General features: G+C 46.0%; 6 protein-coding genes across 7 annotated transcripts; 3 read left to right on the forward strand and 3 right to left on the reverse strand.

The window, feature by feature from the left end:
* Positions 1-43: 43 nt before the first annotated feature.
* On the reverse strand, positions 44-3,970 carry LOC6611873. 2 transcript variants are annotated; one of them, XM_002036355.2, is made up of 8 exons: positions 3,878-3,970; positions 2,708-3,115; positions 2,548-2,644; positions 1,820-1,973; positions 1,515-1,734; positions 969-1,445; positions 691-903; positions 44-629 (listed from the first exon to the last, which is right to left on the reverse strand). In XM_002036355.2, exons 2-8 carry the CDS (start codon positions 2,843-2,845, stop codon positions 405-407), a joined length of 1,524 nt encoding a protein of 507 aa, XP_002036391.1. In that variant the 5' UTR covers positions 2,846-3,115; positions 3,878-3,970; the 3' UTR covers positions 44-404. The 2 variants fall into 2 exon arrangements, with proteins under 2 accessions (XP_002036391.1, XP_032576351.1); XM_032720460.1 differs by lacking the exon at positions 1,820-1,973 and having other exon boundaries at positions 1,515-1,765.
* Positions 3,971-4,069: 99 nt separating this feature from the next.
* On the reverse strand, positions 4,070-9,385 carry LOC6611874 (SWI/SNF-related matrix-associated actin-dependent regulator of chromatin subfamily A containing DEAD/H box 1 homolog). Its single transcript, XM_002036356.2, has 10 exons — positions 9,121-9,385; positions 8,908-9,068; positions 8,008-8,579; positions 7,618-7,950; positions 7,290-7,557; positions 7,086-7,232; positions 6,724-7,026; positions 5,238-6,665; positions 4,426-4,600; positions 4,070-4,362 (listed from the first exon to the last, which is right to left on the reverse strand). Exons 1-8 carry the CDS (start codon positions 9,251-9,253, stop codon positions 6,039-6,041), a joined length of 2,544 nt encoding a protein of 847 aa, XP_002036392.2. The 5' UTR covers positions 9,254-9,385; the 3' UTR covers positions 4,070-4,362; positions 4,426-4,600; positions 5,238-6,038.
* Positions 9,386-9,698: 313 nt separating this feature from the next.
* Positions 9,699-11,792, forward strand: LOC6611876 (probable splicing factor, arginine/serine-rich 7). Its single transcript, XM_002036358.2, has one exon. It carries the CDS (start codon positions 9,819-9,821, stop codon positions 11,355-11,357), a length of 1,539 nt encoding a protein of 512 aa, XP_002036394.2. The 5' UTR covers positions 9,699-9,818; the 3' UTR covers positions 11,358-11,792.
* A 193-nt stretch (positions 11,793-11,985) lies between these two features.
* LOC6611877 (3-ketoacyl-CoA thiolase, mitochondrial) lies at positions 11,986-13,976 on the forward strand. Its single transcript, XM_002036359.2, has 4 exons — positions 11,986-12,120; positions 12,380-12,546; positions 12,797-13,725; positions 13,787-13,976. The coding sequence occupies exons 1-4, from the start codon at positions 12,102-12,104 to the stop codon at positions 13,866-13,868; spliced, it is 1,197 nt and encodes a 398-aa protein (XP_002036395.1). The 5' UTR covers positions 11,986-12,101; the 3' UTR covers positions 13,869-13,976.
* Positions 13,963-14,965, reverse strand: LOC6611878 (translocon-associated protein subunit gamma). Its single transcript, XM_002036360.2, has 2 exons — positions 14,683-14,965; positions 13,963-14,616 (listed from the first exon to the last, which is right to left on the reverse strand). Exons 1-2 carry the CDS (start codon positions 14,828-14,830, stop codon positions 14,192-14,194), a joined length of 573 nt encoding a protein of 190 aa, XP_002036396.1. The 5' UTR covers positions 14,831-14,965; the 3' UTR covers positions 13,963-14,191.
* Positions 14,966-15,376: 411 nt separating this feature from the next.
* Positions 15,377-16,651, forward strand: LOC6611879 (enoyl-CoA delta isomerase 1, mitochondrial). Its single transcript, XM_002036361.2, has 4 exons — positions 15,377-15,460; positions 15,626-15,859; positions 15,918-16,064; positions 16,124-16,651. Exons 2-4 carry the CDS (start codon positions 15,632-15,634, stop codon positions 16,592-16,594), a joined length of 846 nt encoding a protein of 281 aa, XP_002036397.1. The 5' UTR covers positions 15,377-15,460; positions 15,626-15,631; the 3' UTR covers positions 16,595-16,651.
* Positions 16,652-16,718: the final 67 nt, after the last annotated feature.

The raw sequence follows: 16,718 nt of genomic DNA on the forward strand, positions 1-16,718 counted from the left end.
CATGGCCAATAATGCAGTGCCCCGCATAAAATAAACTTGCACCCTCGTTTGACTAGCTGTGATTTATTACACATAAATATATGGATTCACATAAATGTTGAGCCTTAGATTATAGCAGAGTCCGAAGATATCGAATCCAAGAGTTCGATCTTATTTGGTACTGTGCTTGGTGTGTAGTGTGCAAGTCTCGGGTTAGTTTCTCTCTATAGCTGGTGCCGAAATAAATATTGCTTATGTCTAGGTAAGAATACAATAAGATAAATAGAACAGAAGTTTTCCAGGCCCTAAATGCAATGCGACAACAGAATCTATTATCATGGTGTCCTGATGCTTGCACAGTGCCCTTATCCCCGCCATGTCACCAGCTCCAGATCTCGTTCCAATTATTTTCTCATAATCATCACCTAATTGTTAGTGTGCGTGTAGTAGAGAACCGTGTTGCCTGGTAACTGCCAGTGGGAGGCCTTCAGCTCGATGAGTTGGAGAAGAGTGCGCCGAATGGAGGCCGCAGATTCGCCGGCATTCAAGAATGCATCACGAACCAGACTCATGAGTAACTCCAGTTGCTGGGGCAGTTGCTGCTCCATGTCCTGGCCAATACAGGTCAGTACATAGAACAGGCACTCAATCTGCATGTTAATAATAGTAATTAATGTTTTATTTCAACCACTTGATCATTCAAAAACGTACCTCTGAGAGTGATCTAATTGGTGGACGCACGCAATCCCCGCAACATTTGGACAGCAGACTAAGCAGTACCAGTGGCGGAGGAGTGCCCTCGTGGTGGGTGCGTAGCTGGAGCTGCCGGCGTTTCAGCTGACAAAACATCTCCGTGAGGAAGGCCATAAAGGCGGTGAATCGGACACGTGATGGCGACTTCATGCCCTGGATGGCAAACAACAGCTGGATACATGGCAAAAGATTTTTAAATATCAAGTGATCATGGAAATTTATGCTGAATCGTCTACCTTCTCACGCTCCTGGTACCACTGACGGCATGTGTTGAGGAGCGCCTCGAGGAACGTTTCCTTCTGCTCCCGGGCGATGATATTCAGACACAGCCGTGATATGGGCAGGGCAAAGCGGCGACTCTCCACCGCGCGTTTGATGAACTGCGATGTCAGTTCCATGAGAGAGCGAGAGTTAAGTTTATTGGGATCCTCCAGGGCCGTGTCAATAAGCGCCTGGATCTCTGGCGTGAACTGTCCTATGTCGGCCACCTCGTTGCCCAAGCCTAGTCCCAATCCGGCCATTCCACGAGTGAGGGCATCCGCCGACGACAACGACTTGGAGCGTTGCAGTGCATTTCCATTCATGTAAGGATCTACTCCATTAATATTCGCCTGATAAGGCTGAGCATAGTTGTTGTTTAGCTGACCAAACTGATTTTGAAAAGCCACTTTGTGACCTCGGGGCTCAGGTGCAAACTTTACACGATTTGTTGTCTGGAATTTAAGTGTTTATTGATCAAAATATTGTTTTTCTTTTACCAATATATTTAAATTAGAGCTCACGTGAAGTATATTTCCACTGGATGGCGAGTTCATGAGCTGCAGCTGACCGCTGAGGGCACTGGTATTGATTGGATACGTCACCAGGATTGAGCGATGGTTGGCCTTCAAGCCCTGCATGTTGCCGAGGGAGTGTCCGGCCTGGCGGCGATTTACGTTTCCGTACGGACCCAAAACCGGTGCAACTCCGGGTCCATTGCTGAGCGGATATATTAGCGACGAACTGGAAGAATGTTGTAGACTGTAGTTTAGCTCTGCAAGGAGACGGGAAGAGGGGTAAACAATGGAATTAAAAGACTTTGCATTACCGATTGCCGAGTGCCTCGGCCGGTGCCCCGGAGCTGGTTGTCATTGTGAACTCCTGGGCATTGGCGTTCAGCTTGTTGGCGACACCACCGATAGCACCATTCGGACCATCACCACCGACACCACCGGCTGGAGCGGCCAGCTCTCCGCGCACATCTGAGACAGAGTCAAGTGGGGATTTTTGTTGGGGAAGGGTTGGTATACCCAAGAGTGTATGTGATGATGTTGGGGGTAGGACAACATTGTGTGAAGGGACGGAATGTACAGGGTATGAAACAGAGATATGAAAAGAATCAAAAGAAAAATGTGGTCTCAGTAAGTATCAATTGGAACTGATAAGCTGGCAGCAAAGAATAGAGCATCTTAAGCTGGGGTGGCTGAAGTACATATGTGACTAAGATAGGTTCCTATTGAAATTTAATATTAAAATTTTTAAATATGCTCAATCTTTTGAGGTCTAAGATGACAAAAAAACGAAAATAGTCCCTATAAAATACGACTATAATAAATATGCTTATAGGTACATTTATGTATCTGATTATTCAGTACCTTTCTCGTCTAAATGCATATATGTATCTACACTTTATGTGTTTGTATTTCTAAGTCACCACTAAAATAATACCGATAACTATCCTCGAAATATAAAAGTTCTCTATTATATTATATTACTATAACTTCTTTAGCACCAAGCACCCAAGCGAATTTATAACGAATGACTAAAACAACTCACTGGGAGGCCTGTAGATATCCATGGCTGGTTTGCCCCTCATCTGTCCCGTCTGATTGCCAGGTACGTTGAAAGCCAGACTTCGCCGTTTGTTGATATTCTGAATGAACACAAACAATTATATAAATATGACTGCTAACCGACATCGATATGGCATACACACCTGTTGATTCGTGGTGCGCACAAAGCTGCGTTCGCGGGAGATAACGCCGGGCTGAAATTCCGGTGACTTGCGCACCTTCCGCGGATCATTCTGTTGGCCATTCACGCTGGCCTGGGCCAGTTCCACCTTTTCGGCCATACTGCGATTTTGTGCGAGTACTGCTTCTGCTCTATTTGAAGTAAACTTAATTGAAGATGAAAGCCTAATCTTTGGTAGATTATCCTCCGGTTAATCGATTCACAACTGGGATTCCGTCGAATAAACTTCTAAATGTGTGGTTTCAGTATTTGAGTAAATTTGTACATATCACAATAGTTGGTTTTCTTTCCTCCTTTGTCGAGTTGAGTTCTCTTCTTAATACGATGTTGAGGGATATCTTCCCCTTTCTTCCCCTTCAGATTGCTGGGTCTGGAATACAATTAAAATTAATTGCGAACATCCAAATACGTAACCCAACGAAGCCTACTCATATACTTATATTTATTTTCTAGAGTTTTCACATTACTTCTTCTGCTGACAAAAGTTGCGTGCGATTGTGTTAGGTAAAATATTTACTTAAAAGACAATTGAGGTGTTTTACTATTATATCGCATTATATTATTTGCAACATATATGTATCAAGTAAAGATACACAAAAACTCTTTAACCCAGATGCGAGAGGTAGGCGCAAACTACTTGATCTCGTCGAGCAACCGGCTTTATGGCCGAGCGTAGGAGTTGCATCTGGTTTGGGGCCTCTGGCTAGAGCACTTCATCTCCGAACATGACATCAGCCCCCGAGTAATTCTTATTCTGCGGCCCACAAGAAGTCCGGAGTGAGTCGCCGCGAAAGATACATACATCATTGTACAGTCAAGCCTCTCAGACTGTGCACTACCATCTATTATCACAAAATGTGGTTTGAATAAATCTTTGACTCTGCTTACTTATATGTAAATCCACTTAATATGAATACAACTATGAACTTGTCACAAAGTGGTAATTAACGAAGAATGAGTTACTTAGACAGTATCTTACATAGACTAACTGCCCTGTGAGTGACTACTATCATAGCAATGTGAACTTGCCGCGTTAATTGCTCGACAGTCCATTCCCAGATTGGCAAACAGAGTGCTCGGAATAAGCTGGGCTGGTATTATGAATCAGCGTCGGATGGACGGATATACTCACCTTTTAGTGCAAAAATATTTCCTCCAAATTGTTTCGTTGTTGCTGCTGCTGCTGCTTGAGCTTTTGTTTATCTCTGTCTATAGAGTATATAGATGGGTTTGTTTGTGCGTTGTTGCTATTCGTCGATTCGATTGTTGCTTGGTGCCGCAGCTTAGTTGTTCGTATAAAGATATATATCTACTTCGTAGATACGCTCTTTCGTGTCTCGTTTAATCATGCTTGGCATGCGCCAAGTCAAGCCGTAAACAGTGTCAGAAATAATTAATATTTCGAAGCGTCCCTCCACGCCCAAAAAGTCCGCATATGGGGTAATACTAGATGGTTATGGATTGCGGGCCTCTCTAGACACAGATACAGATGCAGATACAGCGGCAAATGCAAAAAGGCACAGATACTCGCATACGCATACGCACTCACACAAACGCACTGTGATCACAATTGATTTTAGTGCCTATTGTTGTTGCTTTTGCTCTGATGACTGGTGGCTGCTGTGCGAGCGAGAGGGCAAGATGAGTGATATGAGCGGGTGGCTCGTTAAGTATACGCACCGTGGGTATCGTCTATTTTTGGTTTGTCGCTTTGTGCTGCTTGTTCTCGGCTCGTTGTCTGCTCGTCGTCAATTATTACCGATTCCGTTTTGGTTTCTTGATTTTTGTTCGCGTTGTTGTGTTCGTTCGTTTTTCTTTTTAAGTGATTTTTCTCTCATTTAATGCAGATCGCTCGCTATTTATGTATATAATATAGTTATGGTTCGGATTACTCACACGTACACATACGAGCGGTCACTACACGCATACAGGCGCGCCCAAAATGAGGGGATTATTAATTGTTATTTATATTTTCATATACTACTTTTCATGTTTAGCCTGCACGCGCTGTTTGTTTTCGCCCGACTTTGTGCGCCGTATTCTTTGGCAATTGCCAAAAACTGCTCACATGTGCCGCCGCATCTATATTTATAGTATATGACAGCGCTGCGAATGATGATTGTATCGCAGCACTATGTAGATACATCTATAAACCTATAAGCAGTTGGCGTTGCTTCCGTTTCCGTTGGTCAAAAACAATAATATCAGCGGGCTGGCAGCAAGACAAATAAAAAAAAGACAGACTATTTCAAATTATTGGCCCGATTTATTTAGCGTTTTAGTCGCCGCCGCGGCACAATATGATTTCCGCTCGCAAACAGTTTATCTATTTTTAAATAGAATTCAAGAAAGTATTCGGGGAGGAAACGTATGTACTTATGCATGAATCACATAATCCCGATTTGTAAGAGCAAAATATAAAGGATCGGGATGTAATTGGATTTTAACACATTTAACTACGGGACAATGGAACTTTGGGGTTTCGGTTTTACTTTAGGTTTCCATGGGTTCGTTGCTGTCGATCGAGACACTATATCTGCGGGGTATATCTATTTATCGATGTACGCCGTATTATGTGGGCATGTATGTATATTCGCACGTATGTATGTATGGATGTGAGTAACGCTGCTGGCTGCTACACTGGGCGCAGGCTTTAACTTAAAAATTAAATCATCGACGCGAGCGATCAGTTGAAGACTAAAGACTTGATGAATCGCCGCGCCAGCCGAAAGCTCTTCAAAACAGTTGGGCTCTCTGGAAAGCGATTCTCCGAGTCTCTTTGCACCACACAACCAAATGAATCTCGGGGGAAAATGCGAGAGCGATCCGTTGAGGGTTGTCGAGCTGCTCGAACTATAGAGCAAATATGTAGAAATAAATGAACATGATCGCATTCGTACACAAAATGATCTTTATCCTTATAACAATAGCTTCAATTCGATACATAAACGCTTACAGGAAGGAAAACTAATCAAGATGACAAATCAATAAAACAAGAATATAAACTTGTCCGCTTGGTTTATCGTGGAAATGTTGCTGTTACTAGTGAAGAAGTACTAATGTCGCCTTAACGGTGAAAAATTGCTAACTCGATTTATGATCCACTTTTGGCTTACCATACATCAAATCAAGTTTAAAAAATATATAAATACAATATTGATTGGTGTAAAACAATTCAAAAGATGTTGACAGGATTTGACAGCGGTAGGACGATTAGACCAAGTTGATCCAATGCTCGCGCAGAATAAATACGGTGGTGGGGAGAAGGACGAGAACGACGACAACGAGGATGCCTATTTGGCGGGCGAGGCTATGGAGTTGTTTAGTGAATTGTTTAGCTGCTCCTCCTGATCCTTGTCCAAGCCAAGGGCTGTGGTCAACAGCTTGACCACACATCGCTGCTCGTGCACCTCGCCCTTCTCGTTGGAAGTAATGTCCTTTTCTAGTTTTAGCTTCTCTTCGGCGGCCATCAGGATGCCCTCCTCGATGGTACTCTCGGAAATGAGACGGTAAATGGTCACCGGACGCTGCTGTCCCATGCGATGACACCGATCCTCGGCCTGTTTATCGTTGTACGGGTTGAAGTCGATATCGTGAATGACACAGGTGTCGGCAGCCGTCAGGTTGATACCAACGCCACCGGCTTTGGTGGAGAGTAGAAACACAAAGATGCTATCGTCCCCATTGAAGTCGGTGATCAAGTCCTGGCGGACATTTACGGCGGTCGCACCGTCCAGGCGACAGAAACCAAACTTTCGTATTCGCAGATACTCCTCCACAATGTCTAGCATCATGGTGAACTGGCTGAAAAGCAACACACGGTGTCCTTCTTCCTTTAGTTTTGGAAGCAACGTATCCAGGTAGCGGAATTTTCCAGAATCGCATATCAAATTATCAGGTATTTTCACATCGTAAAACTCCTGAATGATTCACAAATTTAGTCATTGTCATTGGACAACCTCTTTGATAGTCACTTACATGCTTGCTCATCATCTGGTAGACCTGAAAGTCTGACATAACGGCTAGCTCTTCAAAGATGTATTGCTCATTGGTCTTTTTAAAGGAACTGGCATTAGCCAGGCGCTTAGAGAATCCACGTAGATTGGCGTCGGTGAAATAGTGACGCATCAGCAACGGATGGTTTGCTATGCGGCGCATCTCCATCATGATCGCTATGCCGGCCCTTTCGCTGCTGCTGCACACCTCGCCCTTGTTGTTGGAATAATAATCGACGAGCTCATGATAGTATATTTTCTGTTGACTGCTCATGGGCACTTTTTCCTTTAAATAAATAACGATTTAATTGTTGTATAATATTGATTTTCGCCTGGCGTACTTACCACCAGGCTTAGCTTCTTGGGCAGGTTCTTGAGGACATCTTTTTTAAGGCGTCTGAGTACAAATGGCTTCATGATACGCTTTGCTCTCTGGATTTGTGTTTCCTGGAACTGTGACACCTCATCCTGATCTCCATCGCTTTTTCCCTTCTGCAAGGAACATGAGGTTTACATATTGTTTTGTGTTGAACAAATCTTTGTTTTTACCTTAGCAAACAACGATTTGATGTCCTCGATGCTCTTGGCAAAGAATTTGGGCATCACGAAGCAGAGCAGAGAGATTAGCTCCAGCAGATTGTTCTGGAGCGGAGTTCCAGTGAGCAGGATTCGCATCCTAGCGTTTATGGTTATAAGGTTAGCATAGCGTTGCGTGGTCATGTTCTTCAGCATATGGGCTTCATCAAAAATGACGTAGTCCAACTTGCAAACCCGGAACATTTTCCTCTCCTCCGGCGTGGATCCCACAATGTGATATCTGTCCAAAAAGTACATGAAATTTTAGAATAGATTCTTTTATGACTTCGTGGTTATTTACGTGGTAAGAAGAACATCAAAGCCGGTAAATCCATCCTTGGCAAAACGGCCTCGCATTCTCCTCCGCTCGTCCTGCGAGCCATGGTACTTCTCCACCACCAGTTCGGGACACCAACGGCTAATCTCCGCCTCCCAATTATCCAGCGTGGACGAGGGCACCACAATTAAATGTGCAGCCTGGCTAAGACCATTCTCCTTTAGATAGGCCAGAAATGCAATAACCTGAATTGTCTTGCCCAGACCCATTTCATCTGCCAAAATGCCATTCATTTCTTGTTTGTGCATTACGGTGAGCCAATTAAGGCCAATTATCTGATAATCAGCCAGCTGTAGACTGCAAAAGGAACGAAAATAGAAACACAAATGGGACAGCATACTGGTTAAGGCTCACCCGCTGCTAAGAAGCTTAGGTTGCTCCACAATGCCAGCACCATTGGAAATCGCCTTCTCCAGGCGCGACACCATGTTATTGCACTTGCTTAGAATAGCGGCCACCGTGTTCTGTTTGTTAATCAGCTCTTGAGCGTAATTCAAAAGATCACCCGACATTCTGATGCTCTCCAGCTTTTGGCGCAAATCAGCCCAATCATTAAATGGTCGCACATCAATGATGGCTAATGCCTTCTTCTCGGACAGCGTTTTAACTGACTGCAGTTCAATTAGCGAAGCCTCGTTCATAAACTGGAAAACTTTTTTGCGTTGCCCCGTCATCTTGGTGGACATCTCGCTATCGCTGTCATCGCTGTCGTACACCTGGTCCTTGGACTGCTTCACATCATCGTCGTCCCAGTGGTCGTTATCCGAGAAGTTGCCTTGTGAAGTTGCACTTACTCCGTTTGACCTGGGCTTTAGCTTGGACTTGGCAAGTGGTCCATTGTGGCCCTTGGGCTTGCAGTTCTCCCTTAGGTATCGCACGGAGGCGGCCACATCCCAATTGGTTCGGGAAAGTGACTCCTGGATGGCCTACGGAACACATTTAAAATTTATTTCAGTTAAAATCGTAAAAAAAATTTGTGATTTGATCTGATTAATTTTAAAAGTTAAATAATAACGGAGATAATGTCAGGTAATATTTCATATATTTCATATTTCCCCACCAAAGTAGTGGGAACAGTTTACGCGAGGGTTATTATTGTTCCCAACCCCGTCAGCGACACCCCTGGCTAACGACAGCTGTTCGCAACGCCGGGCCGAACCGAATCGCCATGTTCCCCGAACTCAGATGCAGAGACGCGCGTTTCCCCGCTAATCGCCCCATTTTACCTTGGTGGCATTTCGGCCGGAAACCTACCATTGTGTCGAAGTGGGGCGAAATCTTGGCGGCTGCCATGTAGCGCTCCTCCTTTTCCTTAACGGTCAGCTCCAGTTTGGTTTTCTTGGGCGTCTGGGAGTCGTTGCCATCGCTGTCACTGTCGGCCATCACCTGGATGCGCTTCTTCCCAGGCACACGCTCTGAAATCAGGCAGTTAGTGTCAATCGCTTGGAATTTTAGCTCAGCAAGTACCAGTTTTCGAAAGACTAGCGACGGCAGAGGAAGCATTCTTGTTGATGCGGAACTGACGCAGATCGCTGAGGCTCGACTTGGCGGACGAGGAGGCGGAGGCCGACGCAGATGCGGCCACTGTGCTGTCCGACATCGTGGGACAAGGCGAAACGCTTCCTGGCAATCTGTCAGTCCTTATTCACAAATTCTGTTTGCAACTCCTACAATATTGTGGTGGTATTTGTGAATATTCGCATGCTAGTGCGGCCGTTTGATTATCCCGATAAAACCTATTTCTATTTCTCCAACGGAGTGCGGTCACACTGTGCGCCCATTTAAGTATTAGCTTAATGGTTATTATTATTTTTTCATTTATTCTTATCGAAATGTAGCGCAGTGTTGTAAGCTTCTTTCGGAGTATCTAACGATTTAATTCTGTATATATCGTATTTAATTTCGTCAACTTAACCGTAAAACCGATGCCAAAATGATTAGTTTCATTTAAAAAAAGGAAATTAAAAAAAAGCGAACTGGCGGTAAATTAAGAAAGGAGTTGCCAGATGTTATCGGCTTACCGCAAGCAATCGTCAGACAATCGAAACATTGGGACGCGTTGCAACCCTCTCTTTTTTTCGCTTGCTCTTGTAGGTTAATTGAAAACACTTTTATTGCAAATAAACCTCTTGCCGAGCCGAGGGCAAACCGATAAACTGGCAAACATGGCTGGCGGCAACACCCCGCGTGTGATCCAGGTGACCAACATAGCGCCGCAGGCCACCAAGGACCAGATGCAGACGCTGTTCGGGAACATTGGCAAGATTGAGGAGATCCGCCTGTACCCGACAATCCGTGATGTCTCCTGTCCGGTGCAGTCGCGCATCTGCTATGTGAAATACACGGACACGACCAGTGTGCCGGTGGCGCAGCACCTGACCAACACGGTGTTCATCGATCGCGCCCTGATCGTCATACCCGTTCTGGCCATACCCGAGGAGTATCGGGCCCTGGAGATGCTCAAGAACGGAACCATTGTGCCGGGTCTCCAGAAGCCGGACTCCAAGCTACCGCCCGAAGTCATTAACCGCATCGAGGGACAGCTGCCGCAGCAGGTCATCAAGACGTACGACCCCAAGTTGGTGGAGTTCAATCTGCCGGAGTACCCGGCCTTACCCTCGTTCTACGATGCGCGCAAAATCGAGGAGATTCGGCGCACCATTATTGTGTGCGATGTTAAGAACGAGTGGCGCCTAGACGATCTGATGGAGTGCTTCCAGCGCGCCGGGGAGGTGAAGTATGCCCGATGGGCCGAGAAGGATAACAAGACGTACTGCATGATTGAGTTCTGCGAACAGACCAGCATTATTCACGCTCTGCGCATGCAGGGCCAGGAGTTCAAGGGTGGCCATTTGAGCGTCTACCACTCCACGTACTCCATAACCAAGCCGGAGGCCAAGTCGAATGAGGCAGCCCAGGCTGAGATTGAGGAGGCCATGACCATTGTGAAGGAGGCGCAGAGTATGATCTCAGCGGCCATTGATCCGGTAATTGGAATGCTCGCCAAGGACAAGCGCCGCAGGTCGAGATCACGGTCCCGTTCCCGGGAACGTCGCACCAGTCGATCCCGCTCGCATCGTTCCACATCAAGGCGTCGTTCCAGGCGTTCCGGTTCCAGAGAGCGACGCAGCGTGTCCCGATCACGCCGCTCTAGGTCGCGTGGCAAGCACTCGTCCCGTTCTCGCAGCAAGCGCTCAAGATCCCGACACCGTCGCAGCTCCTCGCGTTCCAGAAGATCACGTTCCCGTGGCGGCAAGCACTCTCGCTCCTCAAGGTCGCGTGGCAAGCGCTCCAGGTCCCGCCATCGCCGCAGCACCTCACGCTCACGTAGCTCCCGGTCCCACGGCACTGGTGGAGGCAGTGGCAACGGCAAACGTTCCCGATCCCGCGAGCGCAGCAAGAAGTCACACCGCAGCGAGAAGCACTCTTCGCGTTCTCCCCGATCTAGAAGCAAGCGCAGCTCTCCCTCGCCGCCGCCAGCGACCGGCAGTAAGTCACGGTCCAGTCGCAGCAAGGATCCGGTCATCGTCTCCGCCAAGTCATCCCGGCGGCGCGACCGCTCCCGTACTCCCGAAACTCGCAAACTCAAATCCATCTCTGAGGACACTGAGGTTAAGAGCTCACGTTCCAGCGCCGATTCGAAGTCACGCAAATCGGTTAGTGTCGAGAAGTCGGACAACATGGACATCTCCAACTCGCCCTAGACATAGAGAGATTGCATACTACTTTACAATAAATACAGAACTTAAGCAACCCCGTCTCCAGTACAACCCGACACCCATTGTCCTCAATGAGATTTGTATTTCACTCAACTCTGTCATAGTTTTCAAGTATAAAGTCTAATTAAAACTGAAGCATTTTCCTTCTTAATGAAAAAAACTTGGTACGTACATTATGTGTTGATATCTCAGTATCATCGCAATTGAGATATTTTACTTTTTTTTGCCAAGTACGAATTGCTTATTTGAAAACTATAACAATCTTATTGTCTTCTTACCAGGAAAACACAAGAGAAATCCAAGTTTAATTAATAAAAAACTTTCTAATGAAGACCGACTTTATAACTTTGTATGATCAACATTCTGTAAAGAGTACTTAAGTATGCTAATTTGCTTTGATAAATATACATTAAGAACGCATTAAAGACATGTATTTAAAGGATTGAAGAGGATTGGTTTTCATCAGTAATCGAAATTAAACTATGGTGACTAATGGTAAGGAACGACCTGCAGCTATTTTTGCACAGTGTATTCTACAGCTGTAATCGGTGGGCTTGTCTCACTTTGTTTGCCAGAGAGCCGGGAAAAGCTTTCCGAGCTTTCATCCAATATTATATCGGCGATGGCGGCGAATCGCGACCAGAAGTCGAAAGTTGTTGCAGTGCGATAGTCGCTTTAACTTGTATTAATTTATTTGTTGTTTTATTTAAGAGTGAACCACCTTAGAAAATGTCTGCCGCAACCAAAGGTAACTATGTGAATCCTTTAGGATATGCCTATGCTTTTGGAAGTCTAGATAAGAGATCATCTCGATGAGAGATCTGAACTTTGGACTCGTTGGTGTCTTATCTGATGCTATATCCCCCCGCGCCCAGCCGATTGCACTTTGGACCTGTTGAATGGAAAACAAAAATCCGCCTTCGTTCGAGCTAAATTTGTCCTATCACTCTGCCTGCGCACATTATATAAGTTGTACATATGTTCATATGTATCTTCTCCATTGTAAGGTATCTATATTGTGGCTGCCAAGCGTACGGCCTTCGGAACCTTCGGTGGATCCTTGAAGGGCATCAACCAGACCCAGTTGCAGACCACGGCGGCCAAGGCTGCTCTGGATGCTGCCGGCCTTAAGGGTGAGCAGGTGGACACCGTCATCGTGGGAAATGTGATTGCGGTAAGTTGGGGATTGAAGATCCTAATACAGGAACACTTAAGGCGTCGGGATAAAACCATATTGAGTTGTGAATAAACTAAAAGAAATATGTAAATGTCATAAAATACTTTAATATCTGGTTATGTAAATTAATTTACTTGATATTTAATAGTTATTGCAGTTTAATTGTTCAAAAAATGAAGGTACATGCTCATTTAATGTTTTTCGGAACTTGTAAATCTTAAAAATCTCTTTCTCTTACACCTCGCAGTCCTCCTCCACGGATGGTATTTATGTGCCCCGTCATGTGGGTCTCAACTGCGGTGTGCCCATCGAGAAGCCCGCCCTTGCAATCAACCGGCTTTGCGGTTCCGGCTTCCAGTCGATCGTCAACGGTGCCCAGGACATCCTGGTCGGTGGTGCCAAGATAGCCCTTACCGGCGGCGTGGAGAACATGTCACAGAGCCCTTTTATTGCCCGTAATGTCAGATTCGGAACCACCTTAGGTGTCAACTACAATCTGGAGGATGCTCTGTGGGCTGGCCTCACCGATACCTACTGCAAGCTGCCCATGGCTCTGACCGCTGAGAACCTGGCCGATCAGTACAAGATCAGTAGGGAGCGTGTGGATGAATTCTCTCTGCTCTCGCAAAGGAACTGGGAGAAGGGTCAGAAGGAGGGAGCATTCAATGCCGAGATCACACCCATCAAACTTAAGGTCAAGGGAAAGGAAGTGGACTTTGTGGTGGACGAGCACCCACGTCCCAAGACCACCATCGAGGGTCTGAACAAGTTGCCTTCGCTGTTTAAGAAGAACGGCGTTGTGACTGCCGGAACTGCATCCGGAATCTGTGATGGTGCCTCCGCAGTGATCGTGGCCTCGGAGGAGGCGCTTAAGGAGTACAACCTGAAGCCCCTGGCCCGTCTAGTGGCCTTCTCCTTTGTCGGAGTTAAGCCTGAGATCATGGGCATTGGCCCAGTACCCGCCATTCAGAACGTCCTGAAGGTTTCCGGCAAGAAACTGGAGGATATTGATCTGATTGAGATCAACGAAGCCTTTGCTGCCCAGACATTGGCCTGTGCCGATGCCCTGAAGTTGGATCCCTCCAAACTGAATGTGAACGGAGGCGCCATTGCCTTGGGCCATCCTCTGGGTGCCAGTGGCTCTCGCATCACTGGTCATCTGGTTCATGAGTTGCAGTAAGTTTCCAAGGCAATTTAAAACCTATCATAAATTCATAACTATATATTTTTTTTCAAGGCGCAAGAAGCTGAAGTACGGCATTGGATCCGCGTGCATTGGTGGTGGTCAGGGCATCGCCCTTCTCCTCGAGGCTGTCTAATCCTACACCTCACTGTAATTGGTGTGCCCTGCATTTACACTTAAATTAGTGCCGAAAATTCCGTTTTAAAAGTACCCCGATAGCAATAAAGAAATTATTTTAACTTTACAATTTATTCAATCATCAGCGAATGGAAGTTGATCAGCTTTCTACAAGAAAGACAAGTTGGCGTTTATACTATAAAATTTCTATGCTCGCACTGCTGGAAACGCCAATGGGACGGGGGTTGGCGGATGAAGGACCAGCCCGCTGTACCAGGAAATCTCTTGAAGGGCCTTACATTACGAGTACATGAACATGGGATGACATGGCTGCACTTTCGCTCAGTTCGTCTGGGCGCTGGTGGAGAAGAGCGCCAGGGCGCCGCTGGCGATGCCGACGGAAAAGATGTAGTTGATGAACGGCGTCGAGTTCTTCAGGATGAAGAAGCTAATGAAAATAATAACGGCCAGGTAGATGGCGTTGTTGTAGAAGATGGAGAAGGTGGTGGCCTCGTAGTCGGCCACCTCGTTCTTCTTCCACAGGATGCGCTCGTCCTTTTCCTTGCGCGTGACCTTCTTGTCATCGCCCACTTGACGGTTGACTTCGCGGGTCACCGCCTCCTCCCGACGTCCGGCGATCCTGTGCTTCAGCTGGAACTTGATGTTCTTGTAGGCGGTGGCCATCAGATAAGTGCTAGCGGCCGTCACCAGGACAAACAGGATGGAGCTGGGCCACAGGTCCATGTTGTGGATGCGCCAGAAGAGCCCTGCAAGGAGCACACTCCATTCATTCACAAAGTGTCCCAAAACATACAACGTGTCACTTTACTCACAGATTGGAAGCGCCGACACGATAAAGGCATTGCCGTAGAACAGCGCCGACGACTTGGTGCTCACGTTGCGGCTAAAGTCCTGCAGCAGCAGCTCCTCTTCCTTGGTGAAGCCAGAGGACTGGACTTTCTGTTGTTTGCCTGATCCCATTTTCGGTTCGATTTTCGTAGAGAAAGTAGCGAAGAGTGCGGTAAAGTGTACACGAATGCAAACGCAAGTCGGCTCGGACGAATTGTGACGTGTAAACGTCAAGAACCAGGGCTGGAGGCTGCAGTGCGGCTGTCAGTGGCTGTCGATTGGCGATGACAGCGCTGTCGCCTATCGATGCTTGCCAGGGTTTTTAGCATTTTGTGGCGGTTATGGGTATTTATTTGAATTTTAGATGACGATAATTTGTATAATAAATAATATTGCTAAGGAGATGATTCACACGTACTACATTTAATTGTAATACAGTTCTTCATAAATATTTTAAGTTATACTACTACTTAAAACATATTTGTTTGTTAACGTCTTAACAGTGTAATTTATCATGGAATTTATTAGCTAGTTTGCATACGCTCTTTTTTCTTATTAATGAATGTAATAAAATAGATATCATTTTATACATTTAAGCATTATGTATCTCACTAATAAGAAAGAGTATTAACCATTTAATGTAAGCTGATTTTAATAAGATCCCCATTCTACGCCACTGGATTTCGGACTATCGATAGCGCAACAGGTTCTTCGGCAGCTGAGTTTAATTGTTAAAACTGCACCACTTAATAATATTCATAGGTAAATACAGGAACTGCTTTAGTTTTGAGCAGTTTTTTTTGTCGCTCTTAAAAAAAAACCGGATTTAAAATTGAGCTAATAAAGAAGATTAGGGACATAGAAAATTAGAAACCGGCATCCGTCCAAAGGTCACTCTCAGTTGTTTACGTATTTTGTGCTCTTCAGAACAAAATGATGCGATCGAAAGTCTTGAGCTTGGTGGCCCGTGCTGACTCTAACCGTATGATGTCCACTGCCACCAAGTTTACCACAGTGGAGGTCAACGACAAGACCGGCATCGCCACCCTCACGATGAACCGGCCACCCGTAAATGGTCTTAACTTGGAACTGCTGCAGGACCTGAAGAGCTCCATTGATGAAATCGAGGGCAATAAGAGTCGCGGACTCATTTTGACTTCGGTAAGAAGGATAATAAATCATTGTACTATAATATATTAAATACATATCTCACCCGTAGTCTAGCTCTACAATATTCTCAGCGGGTTTGGATATTCTGGAGATGTACAAGCCGAATAAGGACCGGATTCGCGCCTTCTGGACGCAACTGCAGGATACTTGGCTGGCCCTTTACGGCAGCAGTGTTCCCACAGCGGCAGCCATCAATGTGAGTTCATTCCAAGATTCTAAGAAGAATGCAGTAACAGGGTTTCTTCTTATCCCTAGGGACACTCCCCTGCCGGTGGATGCTTGCTAGCCACTTCCTGCGAGTATCGTGTTATGGTGCCAAACTTTACCATCGGCCTGAACGAAACACAGCTGGGTATTGTGGCGCCCCAGTGGTTTATGGCCTCTTTCCTGAGCGTCTTGCCACAGCGGGATGCGGAACGCGCCCTCAACCAGGGTCGCATGTTCACCACGGAGGAGGCCCTGAAGGTGGGCCTCATCGACGAGACTGCCAATAACAAAGAGGAGGCAATTGAAAAGTGCGTCGCCTTCATTGGCACCTTTGCCAAAGTGAATCCGCTGGCCAGGTCACTGACCAAGCAGCAATTCCGAGCTGCGGATCTACAGCAATTGCAGAACGGACGAAAGGAGGATCTTGAGAAATTCCTGTTCTTTGTCAACCAGCCGGCGGTACAGAAGGGTCTGGGCATTTATCTCGAGGGCCTAAAGAAGAAGGCCAAGAAGCAATAATGATTTTAAACGTTTTTATATAGTAATAAAGTTGTTTTGAACCCATTTTATAACGAATTCATATAACATATTCTTATACTACAAACACCAATTGATTGGTTTTTATTAAGTTTGATTGCAGAAA

This window comes from Drosophila sechellia, chromosome 2L, assembly GCF_004382195.2.
Source record: "Drosophila sechellia strain sech25 chromosome 2L, ASM438219v1, whole genome shotgun sequence".
In the NCBI taxonomy this organism is placed as follows: domain Eukaryota; kingdom Metazoa; phylum Arthropoda; class Insecta; order Diptera; family Drosophilidae; genus Drosophila; species Drosophila sechellia.

What these genes read in the sequence shown, in the direction of transcription:
- LOC6611873 (XM_002036355.2), bottom strand. Translation starts at nt 2,845, where the DNA reads ATGGCCGAAAAGGTGGAACTGGCCCAGGCCAGCGTGAATGGCCAACAG. An exon ending in TGCGCACCACGAATCAACAG is followed by an intron (nt 2,645 to 2,707) that starts GTGTGTATGCCA and finishes GTGTTCATTCAG; the next exon opens with AATATCAACAAACGGCGAAG. An exon ending in GGTACCAGGAGCGTGAGAAG is followed by an intron (nt 904 to 968) that starts GTAGACGATTCA and finishes CCATGTATCCAG; the next exon opens with CTGTTGTTTGCCATCCAGGG.
- LOC6611874 (XM_002036356.2), bottom strand. Translation starts at nt 9,253, where the DNA reads ATGTCGGACAGCACAGTGGCCGCATCTGCGTCGGCCTCCGCCTCCTCG. An exon ending in CGCTAGTCTTTCGAAAACTG is followed by an intron (nt 9,069 to 9,120) that starts GTACTTGCTGAG and finishes GCCTGATTTCAG; the next exon opens with AGCGTGTGCCTGGGAAGAAG. An exon ending in TTTGATGTTCTTCTTACCAC is followed by an intron (nt 7,558 to 7,617) that starts GTAAATAACCAC and finishes CTTTTTGGACAG; the next exon opens with ATATCACATTGTGGGATCCA.
- LOC6611876 (XM_002036358.2), top strand. Translation starts at nt 9,819, where the DNA reads ATGGCTGGCGGCAACACCCCGCGTGTGATCCAGGTGACCAACATAGCG.
- LOC6611877 (XM_002036359.2), top strand. An exon ending in TCGTGGGAAATGTGATTGCG is followed by an intron (nt 12,547 to 12,796) that starts GTAAGTTGGGGA and finishes TACACCTCGCAG; the next exon opens with TCCTCCTCCACGGATGGTAT. An exon ending in CATCTGGTTCATGAGTTGCA is followed by an intron (nt 13,726 to 13,786) that starts GTAAGTTTCCAA and finishes TTTTTTTTCAAG; the next exon opens with GCGCAAGAAGCTGAAGTACG.
- LOC6611878 (XM_002036360.2), bottom strand. Translation starts at nt 14,830, where the DNA reads ATGGGATCAGGCAAACAACAGAAAGTCCAGTCCTCTGGCTTCACCAAG. An exon ending in CGTGTCGGCGCTTCCAATCT is followed by an intron (nt 14,617 to 14,682) that starts GTGAGTAAAGTG and finishes TGCTCCTTGCAG; the next exon opens with GGCTCTTCTGGCGCATCCAC.
- LOC6611879 (XM_002036361.2), top strand. Translation starts at nt 15,632, where the DNA reads ATGATGCGATCGAAAGTCTTGAGCTTGGTGGCCCGTGCTGACTCTAAC. An exon ending in GCGGACTCATTTTGACTTCG is followed by an intron (nt 15,860 to 15,917) that starts GTAAGAAGGATA and finishes TCTCACCCGTAG; the next exon opens with TCTAGCTCTACAATATTCTC. An exon ending in CCACAGCGGCAGCCATCAAT is followed by an intron (nt 16,065 to 16,123) that starts GTGAGTTCATTC and finishes TCTTATCCCTAG; the next exon opens with GGACACTCCCCTGCCGGTGG.